Here is a 9,994-nt window from a genome sequence, read left to right on the forward strand (position 1 = left end):
GGATGGAGGTGGGTGGTGGTGGTGGACGTGGGTGATGGGGATGGAGGTGGGTGGTGGGGATGGAGGTGGGTGGTGGTGGTGGAGGTGGGTGGTGGGGATGGATGTGGGTGGTGATGGTGGACGTGGGTGGTGGGGATGGAGGTGGGTGGTGGGGATGGAGGTGGGTGGTGGTGGTGGAGGTGGGTGGTGGGGATGGAGGTGGGTGGTGGTGGTGGACGTGGGTGGTGGAGGTGGAGGTGGGTGTTGGTGGGTGGAGGTGGGTGGTGGAGGTGATAGATAGTGGACCTAAGGCCTCAACTCACCCTGAAGGCCACAGGCTGTATCCCCGAGCTCCGGAGCCGATTTTGGCGGACATCCAGGATCTCAATGCCACTGGGCAGCACGGGCAGAGCTTCCAGCTGGTTCTCTGGGAGGATGAGGTCCTGGAGGGCATGTAGCAGGCGGAAGGCATCATTATCGATGGAGGAAATGAGGTTGCTGGAGAGGTCAATCCTCTTCAACTTTGCTGAGAGAGGTTGGGGGAGAACAAAGAGATGAACCAGAACACACTGTCTTTCCTTGCCCAGAATGGAGCTATCTCCACACCTTGCTCCATCCCTCTCAAGATGAGGGGATTGTAACCAGCTCTCCACCTGCACTAGCCCAAACCAGAGAAAATAACATAAACCAGGACTCCTTGGAAAAGCCCTCAGATGCCTCAGTGCCCCTCCCTGGAATCCTGTCCTGTGCGGTGGCCGCCCACCTTGGATCCTTTAGAAGAAGTCTCTTGAGAGCGAGAATCAACAGGCCCAGGAATCCCTGGATCCACCTCACCTCCACTTGTGAGTCTACACAGAAGGGCGCTGAGGCCCAGAAAGGCTCTGGGTAATTAGTGGTAGAATCGGGATCAGAGCCCAGGTCTCCTGTCTCAAGCAGGGCATAGGGCATAAAGAAGCAAAAAGCACACAAACAACCTTGTAAACAGCATCAGTGCCATGGAGAGTAGATTTAAGACAGTCCTGCCCAGAGGCCAGCTGATCACACAGCTGTCATTGCTGGGACATCCTGAAGATGTTGGCAGATCATACCTTCCCCTCCCAACTTCCCAGACCTTTTTGGAGAGCAAATAAAAATAGGTCCCTTCCACCATCTAAACACTTCAAGGAAGGGACTTCTAGAGACTTCAGGCTATTTCCCTTTGACAGCTGGATGGACTGAGAACCAACAGGAAAGAGTTAACCCAGTGTTGGTGACTGTTCTAGTGGCAGGGTGGCTTCCTATGCCTGCCTGCACTCATCTTTTCCCAGGGCATTACATACTCAGCCCTTCGAAGTCTTCGGCCCTGATACGGCTGATGCGGTTGAAGCGGGCATACAGGTAGGCAGTCCTCCGGGGAAGAGGAGGAATGTCCTCTAGGTCAATGTCATCGCAATACACAGAGGAACCAAGACACACGCAGACCAGGCAGGTGGGCAGACCTGGCCCAGGTGAAAGACAAAACAAAGGGAGATCTCTTCAGCCTCTGGGGCCAATGGCCCTTGCCCCAGGGAGTGTCTGAACCATGGCCATCTGTGCCTTTTTGATAGCCTATGGGTTGCTGCCCAGAACTGACAGGCACCATGTACTCAGTGCTGTTGGCTGCTCCCAGCCTGTCACTCTGTCCTCGACCCCAGAGAGGCACGTCCATCCTCAGTTATTACCCAGTCTAAACCCATTTATACTTTCAGCAGACCCTAGTTCTGTGTACATTTTCCTGGGCCTATGTGGGTATTTCTAGGACATCCCTTGGTCTCTTTTCCATAGGATTCTTCTCTGGTCCCAAAAAGTAAAGCCAGAATTAAGTGGGATGGCCAGTGATTGCTGGCTCTGCCATCTGCCTTGGGGAAGATAAATTAGATATGTTCTGTGTGGCTCCAAGAAGCACAATAGAACCAAGGTGGAGAGCACAATGCCCACTCAGCATCCACTTCCCCTTCTTATGGCATCAGCATGCCAATTTTTCTTTGGGAAGTAGCCCTCTCCTATTCTGTCCATAACCCTGTCTTTGTACCCAGGGGTCATGAGGTTAGGCCAGGTCACCCACCCCAAATAGTTGGGGAGACTTTATTGGATCATACAACTGAATAGCGCAGGTGGTTTCTGTCACCTGCTGTCACAAGGCACAGAAATTACTGAGAGACCAGTTTAGCTCAACTCAAGGAAGACCTCTGATGGCAGTGACACAGCCCCAAGATTAAGGAGCTCTTCTCTGCCAGCAGTGACCAGGAGGAGTGGATGGAGCAGAGGGGCCCCAGCATGTTTCTTATCCGGAGGCTGTGAATGGGTTCAGCTGAGGCCCTTTATGGCCTCTTTAAGCCTGAGACTGTAGCTCTGAGAGGTCATGGATTCCTGACTGAATGGTTTTCCTACCGATGCCCCAATACTCCCGGTTCACCCAAGGCAAACATCCCAAGAAGCGAACAGGGAAGCTGGGGGCAAGCAGGTCCAGAATGAACTTCAGCCTTCCTCTGCCCACTTCTGACTGCCAGCAGAGTGCCGAGGCCTCACTGCCAGGAATGCCAGCTCCAGCCTCCAGGAGGGCATCGGGAAAGGAAAGAGAGCTACTGAAGAGGGACTTTGAAGCTGAAAAGCAGTGTGACTGCTTCATTTGCTCCCACGCCAAGTGGCAGCCACCAAGTTAGTTATTCTTCTCTACAGGTTTTTAATTGTCTCTGATCTAATTACCACTCAACCTGCTTCCCCTGTCATGCTATTAATTAAGGCAGGGTGGCTTTGCTAGGGCATAAGGGAGTTCTTGCATTCTTTGCTTCTTACTTAACTTGTACATTCAGGCAAAAGTATTAGGGACAGCCAGTGCCTGTCTTTGATTTCTTTTTTCCTGTTCTTACTGTGGCTATTTTCCCTCCTCTCTCTGCTAGTAAGGGTAGCCCTGACCCTCCACGTCCCAACACTGACCACGTTCCACTTTGGTACCCCTGGTGCTGGGTCATAGCTGCTTGGCCTATGACCTAGGGATATTGTGACCATGTGACTGTGCACTTACCATGGTTGGGCTGGGAACTCAGTAGTGGCCCCGCTGTAGTAGGTCTGGTCATCGTGGGGTTTGATGAGGGTGTCCTTGGAGCTGTAGTGCTCTTGGCAGGACTGATCCTGGTTGCGGGAGCGAAGCTAGTCACCTTAACCTGGAGATGTAGCACAGAGTACACAGTAACCCAGCTTTTGCCTGAAAGGGACTTAACTTTGGACCCTGGGAACCTCATGATGGATTTCAAACTGGCAAAAAGTCACTGTGGAGAAGGAGGGGGAAGGGATAGCAGAAAGACTGTGCGAAAAGGGGACCTGAGAGAGCATCAGGTCCAGCATGTCCATTCTATGGATGAAGAAACTGAGGCCCGGAGAGGACAGGGATGAGAATTAAAGAGCCAGCAGGTGGTCAAGGCAGAGATGGAACCTGCTTTCCCAATTTCCCAGGTTGGCGCTCTTCCCCTGCTCCACACCGACCAGGCTCATGCAGCAATCGCGTGGGGGCTTCTGGGCTTGCACCCCACGCTGCTGCAGTGAAGGCCAAGAGGGCCTAGGAAAGAACTTCAGACTGGAGGACAGTTTCAGAAAAGAGACGGGGGATGTGGCACTTTTATTTCCTAGAGAATATGATGAGGACATTCGAACCCCTCCCCCAGTGAGACATGGCTTTGGGTCCTACTTGACGGCAGGGGGAGGGATATATGACTTCTGAAGAAGGAGGAGTCCCAGGTTTGTGTCCTCTTTCTTAGTATCATCTAAGTGACAAATCCCTATGGAGGGATAAGAATTTCCACCTCATAGAGAAAGAGGTGGAGGCTTGAGACACCCATACTAAGGGGCAGGTGGGAGGGCCCGGGCCTCTGACTCCCAGTGTAATGCAGGGAATGCAGTCGGTCTCCTGTGTCCCTCACCTCGGGGAGCTGGTCCCCATAGTCTGTGAGCTCCTCATAGTTGCTCAGGTCAATGACTTCACCATAGTTGTCTGGGTTCAGGACATCGTTCCCCAGAGGCAGAACTTCAAAGGAATCGCCTTCCCTAGGCATCTGCTCCTCTCTCCTCTTCCTCTCCTTCCTTGGGAGAGAAGCTGTCCCTGACTCCTGCAGCACCAAGGCCAGCAGACTCAGGAAAGCCAGGAGCCTCATGGGGAGTTGGATGGGAATGAGAATCCCTTCAGCGGCAGGTCCCTGGCAAGTGGGCAGGAGGAAGGGCAGCGATCTGAGGGGCAGGCTCTCCAGAGGGTTGTGGGAACGGCTGGAAGATTTACCCCACTTCCCACTCCCACACTTGCAGACTCAGTGCCTTCATCACATGCACAAACTCCCTACCAGCTGGGACTATGTCTTGGGGGGTATCTCCTAGCAGTCCCCGCCCACCACTACCCCACTTGAATGTTTTTACACTCTCACCCAAACACTGATACTCACTCACAGAGGCATGTGCAGACACATCTCAACACAGACACATTCACAAGAGTCCCCTTGTCTACAAACCAGGCAAACACTGGTGCATGCACACAGATGTCCTCTCTTAACCCCATGCTCAGAACATGACTGCTAGTCACTAAGCTCGATTCAGAGAATGCCAACATCAAAGAATCTTATGGGGTCTTTTTGTTTGTTTGTTTTTTTGAGGTGGAGTTTCGTTCTTGTTGCCCAGGCTGCAGTGCAGTGACTCTATCTTGGCTCACTGCAACCTCCGCCTTCCAGGTTTAAGTGAATCTCCTGCCTCAGCCTCCCGAGTAGCTGAGATCACAGGCACCCACCACGCCCGGCTAATTTTTGAATTTTTAGTAAAGAAGGGGTTTCACCATGTTGGTCAGGCTGGTCTCAGGTGATCCACCTGCCCTAGCCTCCCAAAGTGCTGGGATTACAGGCGTGAGCCACCACGCCCAGTTGAATCTTGTGGGTTTTTATAAAGATCATCTCTTCTTGCATTTGCTCAACAAACATTTATGGGTATCTATTGAGTTCCAGGCACAGGACTGGCCTCTGTGGGTACAGAATGAATAAGGCACAGCCCTTCCTAGGAGCATCTAGTCTCTTTAGGAGACACGGACTTACATTACATTACATTCTTTTTTACATTGTATGTTGGACTTACAATGCAACCTACAATGTAAAAAAGAATGTTAGTTTATGAAATATACGTGTAAATGCAGTTTTTTAGAAACAGATTATTACAGGTACAAGAGTTCTGGCTGGCTGCGGTGGCTCATGCCTGTAATCCCAGCATTTTGGAAGGCTGAGGTGGGTGGATCACCGGAGGTCAGGGGTTCAAGACCAGTCTGGTCAACATGGTGAAACCCCATCTCTACTACAAACACAAAAATTAGCCGGGTGTGGTGGTGGGCACCTGTAATCCCAGCAACTAGGGAGGCTGAGGCAGAAGAATTGCTTGAACTCGGGAGGCAGAGGTTGCAGTGAGCCAAGATGGTGCCACTGCACTCCAGCCTGGGCAACAGAGCAAGACTCCAGCTTAAAAAAAGAAGAAAAATAAAAAAGAGATATTTGTGTGTGATTGTGTGAGTGTGTATGCATCTGGAAATTTCCTTAGATACCTGTGTGCATTTGTGTGTGTGCACGGACGCCTGCGTATGTGTGTGATATGCATGTGAGTACACATGTTCATGTAATTCGTGTATGTATAGACGGGTCAGGAAATGCATGTGGTGTGGTATTGTATCCAGGCATAAGTGTATACCACAGTCATCCCCAGTATAGGCTTAACACAGCCCTCCCCAAAGCTAGCTGCACAAGTTTCTAGTAGGCTCTCCCCCTTTCTTTCTTTAAAATCTTTATTTTTAATTTTTAATTTTATTTTTATTTTCTATTTTTAAGACAAGGTGTCACTCTGTTGCCCAGGCTGGAGTGTTACAGCATGATCACAGCTCACTGCAGCCCTAACGTCCTGGGCTCAGGCAGTCCTCCTGCCTCAGCCTCCCGAGTAGCTGGGACTACAGGCATGTGTTACCATGTCCAGTTAACCTCCCCGCCTTTCTTAATTTCAGCTGGGCAAGGGGGCAAGCCCCCAGCAGTAGCAAGAGGTATTTCTTCACCTTACCTCCCATACCTCACCCCAAACGAATTACATAATCTTAAAAAAAATTTCTAAGACAGTTTAGTGCCCACTCAGAAGTCTTGTCCAACTTCTTTGGCCAGAGGCCTAAACTCTCTTCATTTTCCCTGCCCAATCCCCTGCCCCAGCCAAACACTTTGCCCTCATTTACATACCAATGGGCCAGAGGCCTCAAACCTTGAATCTTACCCCTTCAATGCTTCTGGATCCTGGATGGAGAGCCCTGCCTGCAGCTTCCAGAAAGGTGGGGACTCTGGTGGAGGCAGTCTGAACTGGGGCTTGGGTTAGACAGTGGTGCCCAGGGGAGGACAAGGAGTTGGCCAGGCCTGTGACCAATCAGACTTCTCATTCCTTCTGATGTCCAGCTGTTTCCCCTCCTCTTTCCTCAGGGGGTCCCCTGCCCCATTCCTGTGCTTGACGAAAGGGAATTCTCCCCCTGCCTTCCGCTTCGTCCCCCACCTCCAGCTCCTGCTCTGCCTCTCCTCTTACTCTGTCAGCTCCTTCTTTCTTTTCCTCACCCACCCTCCTGATAAGGCCACATCTTTGAGGAACAGGCAGTGCCATCCCCCGCAAGGAAGGGTCTCCATCCCTCATATTCTGAGTCCTCAGAGAAGGCTGGAGTGGGGGGATGTGGAGAGCTAGAACTTGTCTTTCCAGCTTCTTTCTCCAGCCAGAGAGTGATGAGGCTTCACTTCATAGCCAGAATCCAAAGATAAAACGAGGTGGAACTGAGGCACTTCACCCCCACCTAGAGTGCCAGCACGGAGACCATAATTGAACAAAATCACCAGAGGCAGGAGCTGCAGGCCTGGGTGGTTCAAAGAGAAGGTGCATGGGGGATGTGATAGGATTTGAATGCCAACTTCAAGTTCACAGATGATGATCATGAGGATACGGGAAATTCTCTAAATCTGCTAGGAAGAAACCAAATGGAAATTGGGAGATGGGCCCTAGAAAGGATCATAAACACCAGAAGACATTGTGTAGGGTCCTCGGGGGCCTGGGAAGTATCCTCTCCCCAACCCTCAGGGAGGTACAGTCGTCCCTCAGTAACCATGGGGGATTGGTTCTGCACATCCCGTGCATACCAAATCCACAAATGCTGAGGTCTTTTATATAAAATGGTGAATCTGCATATAACCTACGCACATCCTCCTGTGTACTTTAAATCATCTCTAGATTACCTATAGCACCAAACACAAGGCTTACATCTCACTCCATTCACATGGATTCCACACAGTACTGGCACACAGTAGATTCAAGTTTTCCTTTTCGGAACGTTGTGAATTTTTTTTTCTGAATATTTTCAATCTGCGGTTGGTTGAATCCATGGATGTGGAACCCACAGATACAGAGGGCCCACGGCATTTATCTGGAAGCACTCCCCTTTCCTTGGTGCCTCTAGCAGGCTGCCAAGCAAGTCCTTGCTGAAGGCAGCTGTGGGGTGGTTAAAGAGTCTTCCTCCAGCTTCTGCCAGCCTGTGCCCCGGCGTCCACCCAGGTTTCTCAGTGACTCTCTTGTTCCCTACTCCTTTCCACCATCCAGATACTGAATTCCAGCTGTGAGCCCCCGTAAAGATCTAGTCCAAATCCTTGTGGTATAGATGAGGAAAGTGAGGCCCAAAGAGGTGACATGACTTGCCCTAGGTCACACTGAGCCAGGGCCAATGCCTAGATTTTTTGACTGTGGGGTTAGAGAGTTTTCTTTAGTTCATATGACCCTCCCTATTTCCACCTTCTTCCCCAGGAATCCTGAGTCCATATGTTTCCAGGCCCTCAGAGCAGATGGCTTGGCAGAACTCATCTCTGCCCTGGCACACGAGGTGAAGAGGCAGATCTAATAGCCTGGCCCATGAGGGCAGCATTTGGCTTGCTGTGTTCCTGGGCACCAGCTGGTGTGAGAGGGGGCTTCCCTCGGCCCAAGAGCCTGGTCACCAGAGAAGAGCATGTTCCTGTACCCCTGGCAGCCCCCCACCTGGGGAGAGACACCATCAGAGGCTCTGCTGGGTGGAGGGAAAGATAGTCCTGGATCCTGGAGGGCACCCAGGAGGCAGATGGCACATTTGGCGGGCTGTATGCCTCCCTCTTCTCTCCACAGCCTGGGCTTTGCAGCCAGAGGCCCTCCGCCCCCACAGCCAGCCTAGGCGATTTCCCCCCTCCCACCCCACACATTTATTCCTGGGAGAAATGCAAATGCGAGTGTTCATTCACTCTCCCTGCCGCCTGGTCCCACCCTCCCTCCCTGCTTTCCCAGTGACACACACGGTCCTGCCATCCCTGCTTGGTTGCCCCAGCCCCACCATCGTTCCTTCCCAATACATACACACCTGCTCCCCCCACTCCCGGCAGGAGCCACATCCAGACACAGGCTCGCATCCTAGACCCTCTCCCAACTTCTCCTCTTGCTTTCCCAAGTTTGCAGGTCACACGCTCTTGTTCTCATGAATATAAGGGGCTGTCCATGGATGTATACATGCGACCTGGAGGGGAAACAGCTAACCCTGCAGACTGTTGTTCCAGGCAGCCCAGCTCCCTGAGAGCCTGGCAAAAGAAGCAGGAGGTGGGGGAGGCGTCCTAATCCTAATCTCTCATTAGGAGAGGCACACGGCGTATTGATGAATCAGAGGTGGCAGGTGGTATGGACAGAAGTCTGGCCAGCCAACCCTGTTGTTGCCCTTTTCATGGACAGGGAGAGAGAGGCAGGGAAGTTCAGGAACCCTCCTGTGTTTTGGAGGACCGGGGTATATCCCCTGCTGAGGGCTTGTAGCCACATAACTCCATGACCGGAACATGACCCTCTCTTCTTTTTCAGACACACAAGCCCCACAGGGTAGACTCCACACCTTCCTACCTTTGTACTCATGCTGTTTCCCATCCAGGTGGCATCTTTTTTTCTTTTGTCCCCCTGGCAAAACCTGATTTATCCCTTAAGAGCCAGCTCACATGGTAGGAGCCTGTCTGGTTTTCCTCAGGTAGAGGGAAAAGCCCTCTCCTCTCTGCTGTTCATATACAGCATTATTACAAACACTTAGGACAGAGGTATCCATTCACGGATTTCTTTCCCTTTACCAAGGTAGAGTTTCTCAGGGGTGTGCTGCTGTGTATATTACCCATCCTTGAATGCTTAGCTGGGGACCTGGCATGTGACCGATGTCCACTGAACATCCGTGAAGTGAGCCGAAGTAGATGTTTAGTAGCCAGGCAGGAGCAGTGAGGGCGTCACCTGGCAGTTCTCTTCTAAAGAAGATGGTGTAGGCTGGGAGGGTCAGGAACCCCACTTTTGCATCAACCTTCCCTTGGAAGAGAGGACACCCTGTTCTAACCCTTTTGTTGACTTCCGCATGGCATGTAGACCATTTCAGATGACTTGGCTCTATGTTCTCTCCCCTCGAGACAGCTCTTTTACTGTTTTGTATGCACACCACATCTCCCCAGTTAGTCTGTAAGCTTCGCTTGGGCAGGGAAGATGACCGTTTTGTGTCTTTCTGTGTCTGCCTCAGTACAGAGCTCCTGGGAGACCCTCAACAATTTAGTACGTGTGGGTTGAAAGGATCTGAGGCTTTGGGTTTCGAATGCAGTTGTTAGATTTCTGGTCTGACTTTAGGAATATATACAGATATTTGGTCTGTGTCTGGGCAGTCTTGTGGAATTGAGGATTAATTTTTCATGAAGGTTGTGAGTTTGGGAGAAATTCTTCAAGAAAAGGCTTTGGGGCTCGGCACAGTGGCTCACACCTGTAATCTCAGCACTTTGGGGAGGCCAAGGTGGGAGGATCACTTGAGGCCAGGAGTTCCAGACCAGCCTGCGCAACATAATGAGACCCTGCCTCTATTAAAAAATATGAAGAAAAGAAGAAAGAAAAGGCGTTAGGATAGCTTTCATAGGAATTTCTTAAGAATATAATCTTTTCTCCACTT

The 9,994-nt window shown here is 51.3% G+C and overlaps 1 protein-coding gene across 1 annotated transcript in view; it reads right to left on the reverse strand.

Moving 5' to 3' along the window:
* OPTC (opticin) overlaps window positions 1–4,180 on the reverse strand; it is a 12,819-nt gene extending 8,639 nt beyond the window's left edge. The window contains exons 1-4 of the mRNA XM_025403200.1: window positions 3,915–4,180; window positions 3,023–3,161; window positions 1,299–1,457; window positions 303–505 (exon numbers count right to left, since the gene is read on the reverse strand). Of these exons, the coding sequence (XP_025258985.1) occupies window positions 303–505; window positions 1,299–1,457; window positions 3,023–3,161; window positions 3,915–4,145 (732 nt within the window). The 5' untranslated portion in view covers window positions 4,146–4,180. The remainder of the gene's footprint in view (window positions 1–302; window positions 506–1,298; window positions 1,458–3,022; window positions 3,162–3,914) is intronic.
* Between the last annotated feature and the right edge of the window lie 5,814 nt (window positions 4,181–9,994).

The sequence above is a fragment of the Theropithecus gelada genome, chromosome 1, assembly GCF_003255815.1.
Source record: "Theropithecus gelada isolate Dixy chromosome 1, Tgel_1.0, whole genome shotgun sequence".
In the NCBI taxonomy this organism is placed as follows: Eukaryota; Metazoa; Chordata; class Mammalia; order Primates; family Cercopithecidae; genus Theropithecus; species Theropithecus gelada.